We start from the raw sequence: 18,067 nt of genomic DNA, 5'->3' as shown, positions 1-18,067 counted from the left end.
TCACAGCTAGCATTCGAGGTGAGTTTCCTCCAGTAGGAACGGGTCTAAGGCACCAAGGCCGGCCCGTTTAGTTAGTAGTAGTTCCGGACTACGGTCCGATGTCGGGCGAGGCCCGATGTAGGTTTATATGCTTTTCCGGATTGCGATCCGATGTCGGGGCGGTCCCGAGGAATGCTTGTATGCCTGATGTCTTTGTGATTCTTGCATGTGTTTGTGCCTGTATGCTTCCGGACTTCGGTCTGATGTCGGGGTGGTCCCGAGGAATGTTAGTATGTTTCCGGATTACAGTCCGATGTCGGGCGGGGCCAGAGGAAATGTTTAAATGTTAATGATACGTGCTTAGGGATTATGTGTATTATTTGATTATGCTCACATGTATTCCAAGATCTTCTCGATGTCGGGCGAGGCCCGATGCCCCGGGAAAGCCGATGTCGAGCCTGACTCGAGGTAGCAGGGGCGGGGCCCAAGATATGTTATGTGATATGTGTATGGTATGTGGTAGTTGGGGAGACTCACTAAACTTCGTGCTTACAATTTTCAGTTTTGGTTTCAGGTACTTCCGCTAGTAAGGAGAAGAGCTCGGGATGACTGCATGACACACACCACTGTTTTTAGCCTGGGAGGATTCACTCTGATTTATGATATATGATTTTGATATTATGACAGATATGATGATGTTTTTGAGATACATGACTATGATTTTTTATGTGATGGATATTATTGATGGTTTTTATTATTGATTTAAAACGAAATTTTTTTGTCTATATTTTTGGGATGTTTCAATTTTCCTCAACCAGGCTGTCACGTCGTGGTCATTCCATCACCATGTTGTGGCCAAGACGAAATCCAAAAACTTAATTAATGAAATTAATTTCAGATGAACCATACCAGGAAACAGATGTTACATCGACTCCATTATCAATAGAACGGAGAAACAAAATTCGTTTTTTCACAAACTTTTGTTACCCACTACAGAGCAGATGACTTTTGGATGGGTTGAAGCATGGCTATTCGCGAATCTGTTACTTTCGATACAATTTCTCCAATGTCCTCGATGACCGATCGGTCAGTTTTTGTCACGGGATGGTTTTCTGGCGAGGAACTTCATGGGTTGTGTAAATATCATATTCGAGAGATTATGTTTAATTTCTAGATAGATGATGGCATGGATGTGATGTAGAGTTCATGTTGACAAAAGAGGTACATGGATGAGGAGCAATATGATGGGTTACATGTAGACGGAAGACTATAAATGAAGGAGTACGTGTTCTTCTTACCATGTTAATACAAAAAAGTGTAAGGTGGGTCAAAACAAAAACATTTCTTTCATCGACCAAAAAGATGAAGCTATGGAGGTGAGTTAACCACGAGCTACAGAGCTTTGAAAAGGGCAAAGGTCAAACCTATTGTAAACATGTCAAAAGGTGAATTGTGAATGATAAGATTAGATATTAAAATGTTTCTCATTTTGTTTTAAATAAAAAAAAATCCATATGGGTGACCACCGGCTAATATAAGTCTCGGGGACCTTTTTAACCGGTAAATATAGAGTTTATCAGTTTATGTCCTTAGACTACCAAAAAAAACATGAGGAATCTTTTAAAACAAATAAGAAAAGTTTATAAGGCTAAAATAAGATTAATCATTGTTAAATGTTTTGAAATCATACAGACCATCTATGAGATTTTTTAAACTTAGGACTATATCATAGATTTTGGAAAACCACATAGACCATTTATGATGTTTTGTCTTAATTTTATATAATACTATTAATTTCGTTTTTATGATAAAAATATATTCGAAACTCAAAAAATGAATTCGAAAATAACCATTTTCCAAACTGGATTGTCGTTTACGATATCTATAAGATGTGTAGTTATTTTCTAGTATTTATTCACAGAAACGTGACACTTTGGTGATTATCTCTCAATTTTAACACGCATATTAAAATTTTATTCTTTTGAATTTTCATTATTATAAATCAAAATTTAAATTTTTAAGGACAATTATTGTGTTTCCAAGCACATTCAAACATGAAACACCTCACCAAATTTACTCGTCTTGTATTCGAAGCCCACGTAGACAGCGTGGCAGGGGGTTCGCTGACCCATGTTCAGCTGTCTTCCAAATGCTTATCTATTCGGCTGTGCCATCGACTCGCGTCGGCTTCTGAACTCAGCCATTTCTCCAACATATCTTATTATAAAATCGATTTTCTAAATAATTGCCGAAATATTTGATGATTTTAATGTTATTAAAATATAGGGTAAATTATACCATTCGTCCCTCGTGTACATGCTAGAAAACGTGTTTAGTCCCTATTTTCAAAAATTAACTCGGACCATCCCTCGTTTGTTTTAACCTTACACGCTTCATCCCTGAAAGACGATTTTGTTGCGAACTTAGTCCATGCCTAATTTAAAATGACCATAATACCCTTCTATTTTTATTTTTTAATTAATTTAATGTTTTTATTATGAATTTCAATTAAAAAAATAAAATAAACCCGCTCCCCTTCATTTTCCCCAACCCATCCATCCCTTCATTGTTACTGATCGGAAAGAAGCACCCAAACACAACATATAAATTGCAGACCACCACCACCGTCTCCACCCTCCGACGAAAATTCCCCACCCCTTTCTAATGGGAGGTTGTGGTCGTCGTTGTAGAGCCTTTTCATCGGAATCTAGTGCTCGTCTTCTCTGGCGGAAACGACGGGATCTAACGGAGGCTCCTGCGATGGTCTTCGACCTCTTTCTCTACCCTCTTTCTTAATCTAACTCTGACAGAGGCTCCTTTCGACGCCCACCCTCACCGTCACCGGCTCACATGTGCGCCGCTATCAACGTCGGTTAGGGTTTCGACAGATCTTCGTTTAAAACATCTATCTCCACAGTCAGAATCGAAGCTCCACAGTCGAGTCTACATTTGTTCAACTGAAAACCTTCGTCTTCGTCACCACCTGTCCGCCGAAGATGGAGCGTTCATCGCACCTGTTGGGTTTTACACCGGTTTGCGCTAGGTATTTGAGAGTTACAGGTTGGATTTGCAGATGCGTGATCGCCAGTGGAGTTACAGAAAATAGGAGAAGGTTTCTGAGCGGAACTACGATGGTGATGCTTTGTCGGAAGTCGGCGATCACCTTCTTCACCAGTGCCCCACCATCAGAAGTCGTCGATGAAGTTTCAGATGGAGGGTTTCAGATCGAGGTGTTACCGGAGAAATAAGGAGGTGAGAAGAGGGGAGAACGGAAGTGTCGTAAGGAGGGGTGGGGATTTTTGGTTTATTTTCTTTTTTATTATTTAAAACTAATAAGGAAATAAAAGAAAATCTAAAAAGAAATAATTCAGGGTAAAACAGTCATTTCATGTCAATAGGGACTAAGCGTGCAAGAAAAATCAAACCTAGGGACGGTCCAAGTTAATTTTTGAAAATAGGGACTAAACACGCTTTCTGACATGTACACGAGGGACTATTGATGTAATTTACCCTAAAATATACTATACCATTATTACACACGTATATTTAATTTCTGTGTATTTAACTAGAACAAAGGAGTAACTATATATTTGTAATTTATGCGATAATATCTAGTATAGTTTTCCCCTGTAATTATAATAATGTTTATTTTTGTGACGTCGATTTTGAAAACACATTAGTTGAACATGTTAAAAATAAATTAAATCAGTTTTTTTTTTATTTGTTCAAATTTTTAAATACTACATAATTTTGTGACGTTTATCTTGAAAACACTTTTCCACTGTGAACATCTCTTTATTTTTCAATAACTTTACTTTTCTTGTTTTGTTTATTAGTTTAATAATCAATATTTGACAAAATAAAAAATACTTCAAAAAGTAAAATACATTCAGACCTTATTATTTATAATATAATTTAGTATAACTGCTTATCTTATTATTTTAGATGGAGGCATGGAGCATCTTCAATTGATTATTTGTTAAAGCTTTTTCTTATTAAAAAGTTTTGAAAATGTTTTTATCACTGAAAACATGCATTTTTTATTCGGGTTACTCCAACCAATCAAAAAATGGTTATTGTAGTAGTTTTTATTTTAACTTCCTTTCTTTTTGCTTTGATATGGTTTTTTGTTTTACCTTCTAATAATATTAAAATGTTATATATTTATTATATTTTAATTAATCTATTTTACTAAACATACACTACAAAAATGATTATTACATATATATATAGATACATCATTGAAAAACACAACAATACAAATAACATAAATATCATATACCAAAAAACATAACTCGCATATAATATATTACATTTTTTTAGCATAATAATTTCTATAGTCTTCTGTTTTATAACAAAAGTATGAAAGTTTAAAAATATCAATCTATATAAGAAAGTTTTATAAAACATTTATTATAATTAAAGGTTAAATAGTTAAATTTCTTATTTTTATTTTGAAGAATGTATATAATTAGAGAAGCCAATTTTTTATTAAATAAATATCTGTAAAATTAACATAAGGCTGGACGGAGTGGGAGCGGGAAAGGGGTGAGGGAAACTTCCCTCACTCTTGAACACCACTCCGTGGGTGAGGGAAAGAACCGCGGGAAAAGAGGTGGGGGGAGGGGGTGCCGCACTCTCTCTCCTCATGCTCTTGGCCAGTTTTGTTTTTTTTTTTTAATCTTTTTTAATATATAAAAATATATACCTACTATAAAAATATAAAAAATATATCAAAATTTATGGTTTTTAATTCCCTACAAAATGAGTATAATATATGTATGAAATATATTAAAAAAAAAAAAGTGAGGGAAGGGCTTCCCACCCATTCTTTGGCTTTTAGGTGAGGGAAAGGAAAGCGAGGGAAAAAGGGGAATGGCCCACCAAAAGTGAGGGAAGCTTCCCTCCCACACCCTGTCTAAAAAAAAAATAACTTTAATGGATTAAGCATCGAAATTTTGGGAATAGCTAAAGCTTAGGTGGGTCGCCAATCGCCATAGCCAAGCCACGATGAATAATGAATAAATACTTAAATAGGGTGGTGAAAGAACCGAGTAACGTGAGAGGGGCGAATATATCATAAATCATTGCGTACATCTTCCCTCAAATAAATAAATTTGCAAAATCGGCAGTGAATCTATATTCACAGAAAATCTCACATCTTGCTGCTCTAGAGAACAAGAATCAAGTAATCGGCGTTGAGTTGAGTTTCCGGCAATGTGGAAGCTCTGGTGGCTAGTAAGCTTGTTTATCTGCTCGGTTTCGTTGGCCGCTGCTCAGGGATCTAGTAGCAAAACCAGTCCTTGGCTAACATTAAGAGGTAATCAATACACCAACTACCTTTACTCTTTTTTGTATATGATGTTCACACTTGATCTCTGTCGTCGGAAATTTATTCCAATTTCGGAGGATTTCGGCTTGTGGAAGTGAGAATGCATAAATTATGAAACCCTCCCTCTAGTTTTTTACTCAGTTCTAGACTTCAAGTCCAAATGGAGCAAGAAAAATGCTTAAAAACCATAGGATTTTGTGTAAATGAACTTGTCAACTTGTGATCTGTCGCTTTCAGAAAGATCTATGCTTAGAAGACGAGCCGGTTTAGAACGACCTTAATAAAAAAAAATTAATATGATTTTTTTGATTTCGTTAATGGTCGATTGATTGTTTGAAGCTCCAAATAATAAGATATCTTAACTGAATTACTAAATTTTGGCTTTGAAGCTTTTTTGTATGTCATTCCAGGATAATTTCCCGACTCCAGTCTACTACATTTTTAGGGTATCATGTTCTGAACACTCCATTTTGTAACTTTTTGCAGGCGATCCTCCTTTAGTGGTTGCACGTGGTGGGTTTTCAGGATTATTTCCCGACTCCAGTTACAATGCCTATACTTTCGCTTTGCTTACTGGTGTGCCTGACATGATCCTATGGTGTGATGTACAATTGACTAGCGATAATGCTGGGATCTGTTATCCAAATCTTGATCTTAGCAATGCTTCCACAATTGCTTCTCTGTTCAATAACAGGAATAAAACCTACCCTGTGAATGGAGTCCCTACGACTGGATTTTTTCCAATGGATTTCTCACTTGCAGACCTAGACAATGTCTCCTGTAAGTTTAACTTAAATTTAATTAATCTGTAATAACTGCTACTCACGTTTTATGTTTGTGTCTTGTTGCAACAGTAACACAGGGCGTGTTGTCTCGAACTCCAGTTTTTGATGGGTCATTGAAATTACTTACTGTGGAAGAAGTTTCAGGGCAAGTGAAACCACCTGGACTGTGGTTGAACATCCAGCATGATGCATTTTACAGCCAACACAATTTAAGTATGAGAAATTATGTGATCACTACATCTAAAAAAGCCGCTATTAACTACATTTCATCTCCAGAAGTTAACTTTTTAAAAAGTCTGGTGACAAACTTCAAAGCAAGCAAAACAACCAAACTAGTTTTCCGGTTCCTAGGTCAGGACGAAACCGAGCCAACCACCAACCAAACATACTCTTCTCTTTTGACCAATTTGAGGTTTATCAAGACATTTGCTTCCGGAATCTTAGTTCCTAAATCATACATATGGCCTGTGGATGAAGATTTCTATTTGCAACCATCTACATCACTGGTGTTGGATGCCCACAAGGAGGGTCTAGAAGTTTTTGCTTCTGATTTTGCGAATGATGTACAGTTTGCTTATAATTACAGTTATGACCCTGTGGCAGAGTATCTCTCTTTCATCGATAATGGGAAATTTGCTGTGGATGGTGTCCTTTCTGACAACCCGATTACTCCATCTGCAGCTTTTGGTAAGCTTACACCCTCCAACAAATTCATTTCTTTTCTCCAAATTAAATAACTATATCTGAAACCAAACCATGCAGATTGCCTATCTCATCTGGGAAAAAATCAAGCAAAGCAAGGTCAGTCCTTTTGGATGGTATCTTGAATCTTTTAATTTAATACCTGTAAATGTGCATTTGATTGACTTTTTTTTTTTCTGTGTGTGTCAGCAAAACCTTTGATCATTACATCTGAAGGAGCAAGTGGGGACTACCCTGGTTGTACTGATTTGGCATACAGAAAAGCTGTTTCTGATGGTGCTGATATAATCGACTGCCCTGTTCAAATGACAAGTGATGGGGTGCCTTTTTGTTTAGGCTCTATAAACCTTCTTGATAGAACAACAGCTGCAGAGTCAGGTTTTAGCAACCTTACACAAGTCATTCCTGAGCTTCAGCCTACTGCTGGGATATATTCCTTTAGCCTCACATGGACCCAGGTTCAGGGCTTGACACGTAAGCAATCTACTCTAATCACTTCTCTTTGACTTTTTTTTACAATTTCTTTCTATTCATGTTTTTCTTTTCTTTTATGTTGCTAGCTGCAATATACAACACATATAAGAACTACAGTTTGTTTCGGAATCCAAAAGCCAAAAATGATGGAAAGCTTATGACCTTGTCCGACTTTCTGGCTTTTGCAAGTAATGCTACTTCTGTTTCTGGTGTCTTGATCAACATTAAGGTAAGTGTATGCTCTCCATTTCCTTTTCTGTTTCTATTAATTAAATCTGAATCTGACACTAGTTTTGTCCAGAATGCACCATACCTAGCAGCAAATCAAGGATTAAGTGTCGTGGATGCAGTCATGAATGCATTAAGTAACTCTACTTACAATAATCAGAGGACCAAAAAAATATTAATCCAATCTCCAGATGGTGGGGTTCTGAGATTATTCAAGGCAAAAAGCAACAGACATGAGCTTGTTTATGAGGTTGATGAAAACATTGGTGATGCCCAGAATGCAACCATCTCAGATATTAGTAAAATGGCTAATTCTGTAGTGGTTGGAAAGGAATCTGTATTCCCTCGCAATAGTGGATTTCTTGTTGATCAAACTGATGTCGTGACAAAACTTCAAGCTTTTAAGCTCCATGTTTATGTACAGATTATGAACAATGAGTTTATTTCACAGCCATGGGACTTCTTTTCAGATCCGTATGTTGAAATAAACTCGTATGTTGTGGGAGCTAATGTTGATGGTGTTATTACAGATTATCCAGCTACTGCAGCCAAATACAGAAGTAAGTTTATAAATAATTACTAATTACTATTAGTGTGTTTAAGTTGAAATCTTCCAATTGCAGTGTCCACATTTGGTTTTAAAATTTGTATCAAATACACCATTATGACCTGCTGCTATAGCATGTAGCTTTCTGGTCATCATGGTACAATCAGTACAATAAAATGAGTTTATGTACCTTTGATGGACAAAAAATCCATAATGACCAAATGTGGATAAGGAAGATTTGGTTATTAATATATAATTTTTTTACTGATATGTTTTTTTTTTTTTTTTTTATAAATAATATGGCAAATCCAGTCAACAGGTGTTTAGGATTACCACCAAATCAGACGCCACCATACATGGCTCCTGCTTCACCTGGACAGCTATTGCCGCTCATGACACCACAGTTGATGCCGCCAGCTGAGGCTCCCAACCCCATTTTGACCGAGGCTGACGTGGCAGATTCTCCGATCCCTCCAGCCATAAAACCATCCCCGCCTACTGGAAATGCCACATCACCACCTTCCGCCTCGCCAAGTGGCCAGCCTCCTAAAGCCGCTGTTGGGATTCTGTTTTCTTCTTTGGCCATTGTTGTGGCTGCCTTTCTTCTCATGGTTTGAAAGGATGGATCATTAAGTTTAGTTTAGATTATTATTTATAAAGAATGCATGCTTTGATGCGTTCTCGGCTTTTGTACCGATTGATTTCAGTTTTTAGTGTTCTTCTTGTAAGTATTTATTTGTTTGTTCCTGGTATGTAATTTGAGAACAAACATGAGACTGATGAATTCTTTGTATGTTATATCAAGTATTGTATTGGTTTAATTTGTTTTAGTATCCGTAACTACGGACTTGGACTTGTTTTGCAACCTATGTATATGATTGAATTTGGTAACGGACATCGTTATACTTTCTTAGACATGTTTATGTTTAAGTGACTAACTCAAAACTTTATAAATATAACTTGGTGGTATCAATAATTCTATACCCGTCAAGTCATACATGGCAATTAAAAAAAAATGAGTACCAGTCTTTATAATTAATATATATAAAAACTAGTATAAGAAAAATAACAAAGATATGGTGCTTAAAATATCAATATAGTAATTAGATTAAGGACACCATAAGTTCATAACAACATATTTTAAACCAAATTTTATGTAAACTTTCTATTTTCTTTACATACAATAACAATATACTTTAATTGTTTAATGATAACTTTTAAATTTAATATAAAAAATAAAAATTATCATTGAACAATTTACGTATACTGATTTGTATTTTAATTGTTTTATGTATGAGGGTTTGATAGTTAAAACGAGTTAAAGATGACTGGTTTACCAAAAGTATATTTTCTTTACACACACACAATAACAATATATTTTAATTGTTAAATGATAATGATTTTTTTTTATTGTTTTGTGCATGACAGTTTGATAGTTAAAACTTAAAACGAGTTTAAAATGACTCGGGATTAAAATAAAATAAAATAAGTGACTGAAAACTTTATAGTATAAAATGAAAAGAATAAATAAATATGGTTATAATGAATATTAACCAATAATATATGTTATTATTGTATTAAGCAAAAAGAATACTTATTCAAGGGGTTCACACAACTTTACAGAGATTACAGCACTTCCAAAACCTTTGCTTATCTGTAATCTGAAATCTATATCATTTCCATGTCTTTGGTTTTCTGTTTCCATCATTTGAGCACTACAATTGCATCTTCGTTTTTTTTCTTACACCCATTAATTGATTTCCACAAAATGCAATGTTCCAATACCTAAATGATAAGATGATCCTGTTTCTTCTAGATATTAACTCAAATCCTTTTAAGTAACCTAAAAAAATAAGATTAGCATTGTTTCCTTGCCCTAAAAAAAGTGACTGCATAGATTGGAGAAAGCGAAAGAAACACTATAGGGTGCATACATCAAAAGCCTGAAATTCTATTACTTGTATCACCTCTCTTTCCATACTTACCATGATATTTTATGTTTATCTATAACATCGAGTATTTCTATAAAGCTCTTTCTTGTGGTGGAATTCAGGAGCCAACACTTTTGGTGACATGCTTTGAGTATGCAAACCTTTCTCACACAGTTACCAATCGCTATAGTGCCACCAGAGTAACTGGCTTTTGCCATTTCGACCTAAGTGGTTTTTGTAGATGGCCATTGCTTTGCAATTTGATGGAAATTATACATATATGTGCACTCTATAATAATTACTAAAAGATACAAGTGAAGTTGTACAACCATGGATTTTACACATTACTACACATGGCTTTTGATGGAAGAACTGAATCCCACAACTGTAGTGTTCCATTTACTATTGTGTTTTGAGACTTTTGGTGGTTGATTATGACCCTTTTCTTGTTTTGCTGGTTTATCATGGCGTTTATTTATTTGTTAATGCATTAGTTGGTTTATTTTAAACAATAGGGTAAAATGGTCATTTTTTCATCCTCAGGGCCTGATTGTTAACTTCCAAACAAACTTTCTTGGTTTAGAAAAATGTAGACTTTGGTACAATAGAATGCATGTTCTTCTCTTTGAAATTGCAAAGGGGAAATGCACCACTCATTCAAAACGCAACACACTTTCATATCGACTATAATACTCATTTCATTATATGAAGTGTTCCGGAAGTCATTTCAAACCAAAAGTTTTTATTATATAACAAATCAATCTAATTTTTTATGTCTCTAAACACATAAATAAAAGACTATTGAAAGCATTGATATTGGATGATAAATAAACTTTTCAACATGTTTTGTAAGTTACAATACTTTTATGCAATTTTCCATCGAAGTTAAGTTGTGAATGAAGATTATTTTGCAGGCCTAACTCCTCTTACTAAGTATGTTGACAACTCTAGATTAATTGCCAAATAAACAAATCAGAAAACCGGTTTTCTAGATGCTGAAACATGGCAACAACAGAAGCAAAATTGTTAACAAAACCAATAGCATGAACCCGGCATTAGTCTTTCAACATCAATAGAAAAACAAAAATCTCAGTCATGCCTCCCTTAAAATAAATAAGAAATACAAATCTATAAAAAACCAACTTAAGCAGTGCCAGCACCCTTTCCTTTCTTCTTCTGCAACTTCTTCATGTAGAATTCAAGCTCTTTCCCTTCCAATATGTATCTGCCAAATTATTTTACCCAACCAAATCAGCACACATACAAATACTTTAGCTTTTATATCATTAATTACATATAAAAAATATGAACTTGAGAATAAATAAAAAATACATACCCATCAGCACGACCACACTGGCCAGGGCGTGAAGAGATAGCTGCAAGAAGACGACCACTAGAGAACTGTTCTTCAACATGTGGGTCAAGTTTGCGTTCCTCTTGACGCTTTTCCAATTTCCTCACAACATGATTACTTTTCTTCGCCTCCTCTGTTGCACCTTCTACTTCCTATAATTAATAACAATTTAATATTAAATATAACTATAAAAGATGATGCATGCCTCTCTGTAAACAGGAACCTACCTCTCCCTCTTTTTTGGTGGATGAAGGAGCTGGCTTCTTCTTGCGACCAATATCAACACCATAGTGTTGAAGATACCATTGTTTAAAAGGTGCAGCATCGACCTGAACAATGGCACTCTTGACAAGAGTTTGGGTCCTGACCAACTCATTGTTGGATGCATTGTAAACCACATCCAAGATACGGGTCTTGCGGGTCACAGCCTCACTACCCCACGAGTAGTTCCCTGTATCCAACCTCAAAGCTCGCCACTTCACGTTTCCACCACGAACTCTCACCCTTCTAACAGTCTTGTTGCTCGAGATCTTCGTGTTGGCAGGCTGTCTTCCGAGCTCATACCTCCATAACAAAAAAAAAAATAGATCAAAACGTTAGGATTGCTAACCAATAAAAAACATAACTCCAAGCTCTTATATTTGAAACTGTTAAGATACTTTAGGTGTAATGCTTTACATCCTCCTATTTACAAGATGACACAGATGGTATAATTTCTCCTACTTACCCATCTCTTCCACTGTGTCATCATCTTATTAAAAAGTTAATTACTAGCAAGATGGCTGAAAACGGTTTTATCATCTCTTTCAATGTATTTATGTACTTCACTGATTGAGTCTCCAAGTAGAAGCTATGAGGTTATTGTGAGCTAGAATAAAATCCTCAACAGCACTTTTAAATTAAAAGCATAGACTTCAGCTTTTCAAATAGAACATTGAGAAAACCAGCCATAATTAATGTTTTGAAAAGCCTATGCTCTGATGAATCTATTAATTGAATGCTACTAAAAATGGAGTTCAGCATATGTGTCTGAAACAAAGGCAATGAGAAAACACTGACGAATATAGCGACAATTGTTACGATTATCACACTATCTCAATATTATCCATGAGAACGATTAAAATAGAGAAGTGAACCAAACAAAGAAAGAGGACCAAACACACGTTGCAAGCAGGTAGAAGGAATTATGAAACGGATCAAGCAATCGGAAAGCGTAATTAACTACCGACTATAAAAGCAAATAGAGGCTGAATGTGTAAATTACTTTCGCTTCTTTCTCCAGGCCTTCTTCTTGCCACCGGTCGCACGTCTCTTGTGCATGGAATCACGAGAGATACCTGCAATAGCAATGAGTCATCATCGGAGTGTTTAAAATTTGACATCGAGAAACTAGACGAAGTAGCAAATCATCAAACTTGAGAAATGAATCGTAATCGTACCCATGTTTGCAGATGGCGGACGATCCTCCTACTCTAGGGTTTATGCCGCGCCTCCGAACTCAAGACTTCCGATATATAATTAGGGTTTGTAAGGACTTAAAAGGCGAGGCGGATCGCTTCTTTACACTTTCAGAAAACCTACTATAGGCTGAAAGCCCAAAACCACCATGCAATCCTAGAACGTAAGCCTGTATCTACCCAGCCCACTAATGTTTATAGTAATACTAATAATCGATAAAAGTGTCATTTTATGTAAACTTAAGCATATATATTTCTCATATTTAACAAATACATGTAGTAATTAGTTTAAAGAAAAAATAATCATAGTAGCCATTTTCAAAGTTTTTATCACAAAATAACTATAGAAAATAAAAAATAATTAAAATAGCTACGATTTTCACAAATGACCATTTACGAAAATGAATGTCATTTGCATTTTTTTTTTGCAAAACAACATCATTATGCTACCGTTGATTGCGGAAATCTCCATAGATTTTTGCAGCCTTGGCTTACAAAAATCTAATTTCTTTTCGTAACTTTGAACCTTCATAATTCTTACACATGAAGTCCATTTAGGGTCGATTTTTTTTCATCGTGTCCTATGAAACAAGGGCTAGCAATGAAAATATCACACTCCAAAGTTGGATGTCAGAAATACATATTTTTTTAGGTCCAAAGTAAACTCCTCGCTGAAAAATATGAAAAAAAAAAACTCAACTTTGAATTTTCATAATTCTTTCACATGAAATCCATTTGAGTTGAATTTTTTCGTTGTGTTCTATATAATAAAGGTTATTTATGGTCACATTACACTCCAAATTCGGAGGTAAGGAAGTTGTATTTGTAAGTTTTAAAGTAGGATGGTTGTGATGTTTATAAAATTTTCCAAATAAAAAGGGATAACATATAACATTACACATATTAGCATGGAAGGGTAACACCACCAATACGTCATTTGGTAATTCTCATTTAGGAGGATGTGGCAGAAGGTTCACCGTTTCAATTCGGTATGCAACTCTATAGATGACAAAGATCAAATTAAAGTTAACAAGATTCTGAAACTCTTGGGTGTTAAACAATCTCATTGTCGTTGGTTCGTGCACACACAATACACCATTTTTCCCATTTCCCATATTTATAAGTACGGTGATCGAGATGTAAAGATGTAGTTTGCAAAGAATTTGTAACTTTGTAGTTGAAGCTATAGACTTGTCCTGCCTGTCAGGCTTGACACTTATTGAAAGATGTAATGTGATGCCTTGTCTTTCTTATTGATAAACCATCCTATATATACAAAGGACTCCTAGTTTGTGTAAAATACAAATACTTGATCCATAAGCTATCATGATACTAATATAAGGAAACTTGCCATAATTACAAATACGTCTAATAGCCCCCCACAGTCGCAACGGGAGGTTATCAAACATTGAGACTGTTTCGAAAGTCGTCAAACGGAATTCGAGGTAAACCTTTTGTAAAAATAAGGGCAAGCTGATAACGTGACAAAACATGTAAGACACGAACTTCTCCACGAGCTACCTTTTCCCGAACAAAGTGGATGTCCATTTCGATATGTTTTTTACGTTGATCTTGGACCAAATTTACGGATAGGTAGATAGCACTGACGTTGTCACAATAAATAATTGTAGATGTCTGTAATGGACAATGAAGTTCAAGCAAAAGATTGCGTAGACAGCAGGTTTCAGAAACAACATTAGCTACCCCTCGATATTCAGCCTCAATATTAGATCTTGATAATGTAGGCTGTCTTTTCGAAGACCATGAAATAAGGTTGTATCCTAATAGACACAGTATCCTAATGTAGAGCGATAGGTTGGAGATGATAGGTTGGAGATGATGTGTGCATAATTAACTATATATTTAATGCATATTTCTAATATTTTTAGCTACAATTATGCTTAATATGGAACAAAAGATACTTATTATGTTTAAAATATGTTTGTAGCGGCGAAGACTTGCTCGGGACAAAAAGAGAACATACGAGGAGTTGGAAGCAGGAAACGGGAGCTAAAACAAAAGAAGAAAAGAAGAAGACTGAAGGCCATGTCGTGGTGGCATGACCATGATGTGGTGAATGGAATATTCGCGATCATCATGCTTACTTGGCAGACACGGGATTTACATGAAGACCACATCGTGGTGGCGGTCAACCACGACATGGTGGTCAGATTTCCACAATTATAAAATCCCGGACATTAAGTCGAAATTAGAGACATGTATTCGGTTTTTAGAGGTTAATTGCGACTAAGAATCCTTAGAAAACCAGAAGAATATCGAAAATTGAAGTGAATCTCAAGATTAAAGAAGATTTAGAAGGAATTCAACATTGATCTAGTTGGTTTGCTTATTATACTCGTGTCTAGCTTATTTTACTTAGATATAATGTGTTTTTCCGCTACAATGAAAGGCTAAACACCTTTTACTTATGTTTGGTGAAGATGAACTTGATCCATATGTGTTGATTTCAATTATTGGGTGATTATATTTGATTTTACTTATGTTTGATATATATGCACCCTAGCATGTTTTAGTTCTAGTTTATATTGCTTATAAATCAAATTTTGTGTGTTAATTGATCATATTAATTGCATGAATCTATCTCCTAATTGTTTATGATCATTAGATAATTAGAGTTAGGATTAATCATATCTTAGTTTAAGTAATTAAAGATACTAACTTTAACTGTTTTAGAGAGCATTATTAGTATTAATTTGTACTTAGTTGCTTGAATTGATCATAGGAGAGTAACTCATATCATTCATAGTCCAATTGTATTATTATCAATTTGGTGATTAACTTGTGCATGATCATTGCTTTGTCATTCATAAATTGGTAGGCCTATATATTTGATTATAATAGCTAGATAATTGGTAATCAATATAATCTATCCATAAGAAATCAACCATAGGAGAAAGTGAAATCGGATTTAGACAGAAGTATTCTTTTAATTCTTGAAGTTACTTTGTTTTTGTTGCTTGCTTACTTGTTGGGTGATATTAAGTTATTCTGATCTTGAAAAATCAGTAAAACCCCCCAAATCATAGTTTGTTTCTTAGTTTAATTAGAAGTAGTTAATTTAATTAATTGAATTACGTTCCCTGTGATCGACACCCGACTTACCTGAGCTATACTATGATCTGACTAGGTACACTGGATATAGGTGCATATTTAGTAAGAGTTTGTTAGGTTATAAATTTAAAACTAAGTAGGTACTTTTGTGCACATCGAAGTTTTTGGCGTCGTTGACGGGGAATGACTTATTTGGTTATTAGTTAATTGCTTTTAGTTATTCGATCATTTTTGTGGGGTAAAAACTACAAGAAGTTACTTTTCTGCGATTAGTTAAATTTGTTTTTCTCTCTGAGACGTAACCAATTCATGGTTATGTCCACCATGTCGTGGTCTCACTTCAGTGAATTTATTAGTTTACTGATTTTTATTCCTTTTACGTGTTTTTGTTTTGTTTCAGTCATTTATGATATGAGGATCTAAAACTCCAATTATTCCTCCACTAGAAGATCCAAAATCCGCTTTCCACAAGAAGAAAGACAAGAAGGGTGAATCAAGCAATACTTTCAAATTCAACAAATTCAAAATTTTTGAGAAGACTCCAAGTAAGAAGGAAGTAGGATACGAGCCAGAATCCTCTACTAAAGGATGTTCAGACGATTCAGAGTTAAAGATCGAAGAAGAAGAAGAAGAAGAGATGGCAGATATTACGAGAATGACGATGGGCGACTACAAGAAGAGGATACATGAAGAACATGGACCAGGTCTAGTTCCACCCGAGATACCAGCCAAGAGAAGTTTCGAGTTCAAAGGGCACTTTTTATTCACTCTCAATGACATACCTTTCGCCGGGAAGGAGTATGAAGATGCATTCAAACACGTTAATGAGGTTAAAGATATTGCAAGCTAATTTCACGTTCCAAATGTGCCAAGAGAATTCGTGTTACTAAGGATGCTTCCGGTGACTTTTACCGGTGAAGCCAAGGTTTGGTTGAAGTCTCTTGCACCCGGATCCATTACCACATGGGCGAATCTTCGTGATGTTTTTATTGAGCAATTTAGTCCACCTTCGAAGATTTCAAAGCTTAATAAGAAGATAACCAACTTTCAACAGGAGGTTGGGGAGTCATTTTATGAAGCTTGGGAAAGATATAAGGGCTTGCTTAGAAGTTGCCCTTAACATGATCTTAATGTTCAACAAGAAGTTTCCATTTTCTATAATGGAATTGATGTAACTACTAGACAACTTCTTGACTCACAAGGGCCAATGACGAAGAAGGAGACGACAACTATAAACGAATTAATTAAAGAGTTTGCAAAGCACTCACGTGAGTACCACAATCCACAAGACGATGTTACAAGAGGAAAAGGAGATTGAGGGAACGCGAACTTGGCTGCAATCATAGCTAAACTAGATTATATGGATAAGTGAATGACAAAATTAGATCAATCTATTCATGCCATTGAGTTGGGTGTGATAATTGTAGTGGTCCACATGTGACGAAGGTTTATGATTTGGATGAAAATGGGAACAAGAAAGCACAAGTGTTCTAATCAAGTGGTGACAAGTATGATGAAGATTAGATGAAGCCCAAGAAGGATTGGTTGCCCTATGAAGAGTACAAGAAACAAAAAGATGAGAAGTATAGACGAACCGGTAGAGGTTTCTATAAAAAAGAGCAACCACCACTCGAAAAGAAGATGAATTTCGAGTCGGTACTTCATAGATTTATGGAAACATATGAAAAGATGAGAAGTATAATAAGGGCCATTGGAAAAGGAGTTGCCCAAGTACTTGAAATACATCAAAGATGGCAAGGTGAAGCCATAATCAGCAGGTATATACACTATTCAAACTAATAACTCACAATCTACTCGTTCTTGGGTCCTTGATACAGAATGTGGTTTTCACATTTGTTATGAATTGTAGGGTCTAAAAGAAAGTGAAGAGGTGGAACATGGGAGGATGAATCTGATCATAGGAAATAGGCGATCTTCTCTTGTTACCAAGATTATTACTTATTTTCTTGTTCTTAGTAGTGAAGTTAGTTTAGATTTGATAGATCATTGCTATTTGTCATAAATGACGCAAAACATTATTTCATTTCATACATTATTTAGACAAGGTTTTCGTTACTCGTTTAATGATTTGAATGATTTAGTTTTAGTTTATAAAAATGGTGTTTTTATATTTGAAGCTTTACATTGTAATGGTGTGTATGAAACTGTGACTTGTGTTGATAGATTAGGAAATAAAGTATTTCAC

At 35.2% G+C, this 18,067-nt stretch overlaps 2 protein-coding genes and 1 non-coding gene across 3 annotated transcripts; 1 reads left to right on the top strand and 2 right to left on the bottom strand.

The window, feature by feature from the left end:
• Positions 1-5,018: 5,018 nt before the first annotated feature.
• Positions 5,019-8,868, top strand: SHV3 (PLC-like phosphodiesterase family protein). Its single transcript, XM_079051164.1, has 8 exons — positions 5,019-5,299; positions 5,798-6,091; positions 6,166-6,783; positions 6,859-6,897; positions 6,988-7,272; positions 7,359-7,501; positions 7,574-8,060; positions 8,360-8,868. The coding sequence occupies exons 1-8, from the start codon at positions 5,197-5,199 to the stop codon at positions 8,662-8,664; spliced, it is 2,274 nt and encodes a 757-aa protein (XP_078907290.1). The 5' UTR covers positions 5,019-5,196; the 3' UTR covers positions 8,665-8,868.
• A 2,133-nt stretch (positions 8,869-11,001) lies between these two features.
• On the bottom strand, positions 11,002-12,920 carry LOC145115432 (small ribosomal subunit protein eS8-like). Its single transcript, XM_079051722.1, has 5 exons — positions 12,772-12,920; positions 12,597-12,669; positions 11,560-11,896; positions 11,315-11,484; positions 11,002-11,203 (listed from the first exon to the last, which is right to left on the bottom strand). The coding sequence occupies exons 1-5, from the start codon at positions 12,773-12,775 to the stop codon at positions 11,122-11,124; spliced, it is 666 nt and encodes a 221-aa protein (XP_078907848.1). The 5' UTR covers positions 12,776-12,920; the 3' UTR covers positions 11,002-11,121.
• Positions 12,921-16,882: 3,962 nt separating this feature from the next.
• LOC145117883 (small nucleolar RNA R71) lies at positions 16,883-16,989 on the bottom strand. Its single transcript, XR_013712876.1, has one exon. It is a non-coding gene; the product is annotated as a small nucleolar RNA R71 (small nucleolar RNA).
• Between the last annotated feature and the right edge of the window lie 1,078 nt (positions 16,990-18,067).

Source organism: Lactuca virosa, chromosome 5 (assembly GCF_052849685.1).
Source record: "Lactuca virosa cultivar CGN04683 chromosome 5, Lactuca_virosa_CGN04683_v6, whole genome shotgun sequence".
In the NCBI taxonomy this organism is placed as follows: domain Eukaryota; kingdom Viridiplantae; phylum Streptophyta; class Magnoliopsida; order Asterales; family Asteraceae; genus Lactuca; species Lactuca virosa.
This window is presented reverse-complemented; position numbering and strand designations above follow the sequence as displayed.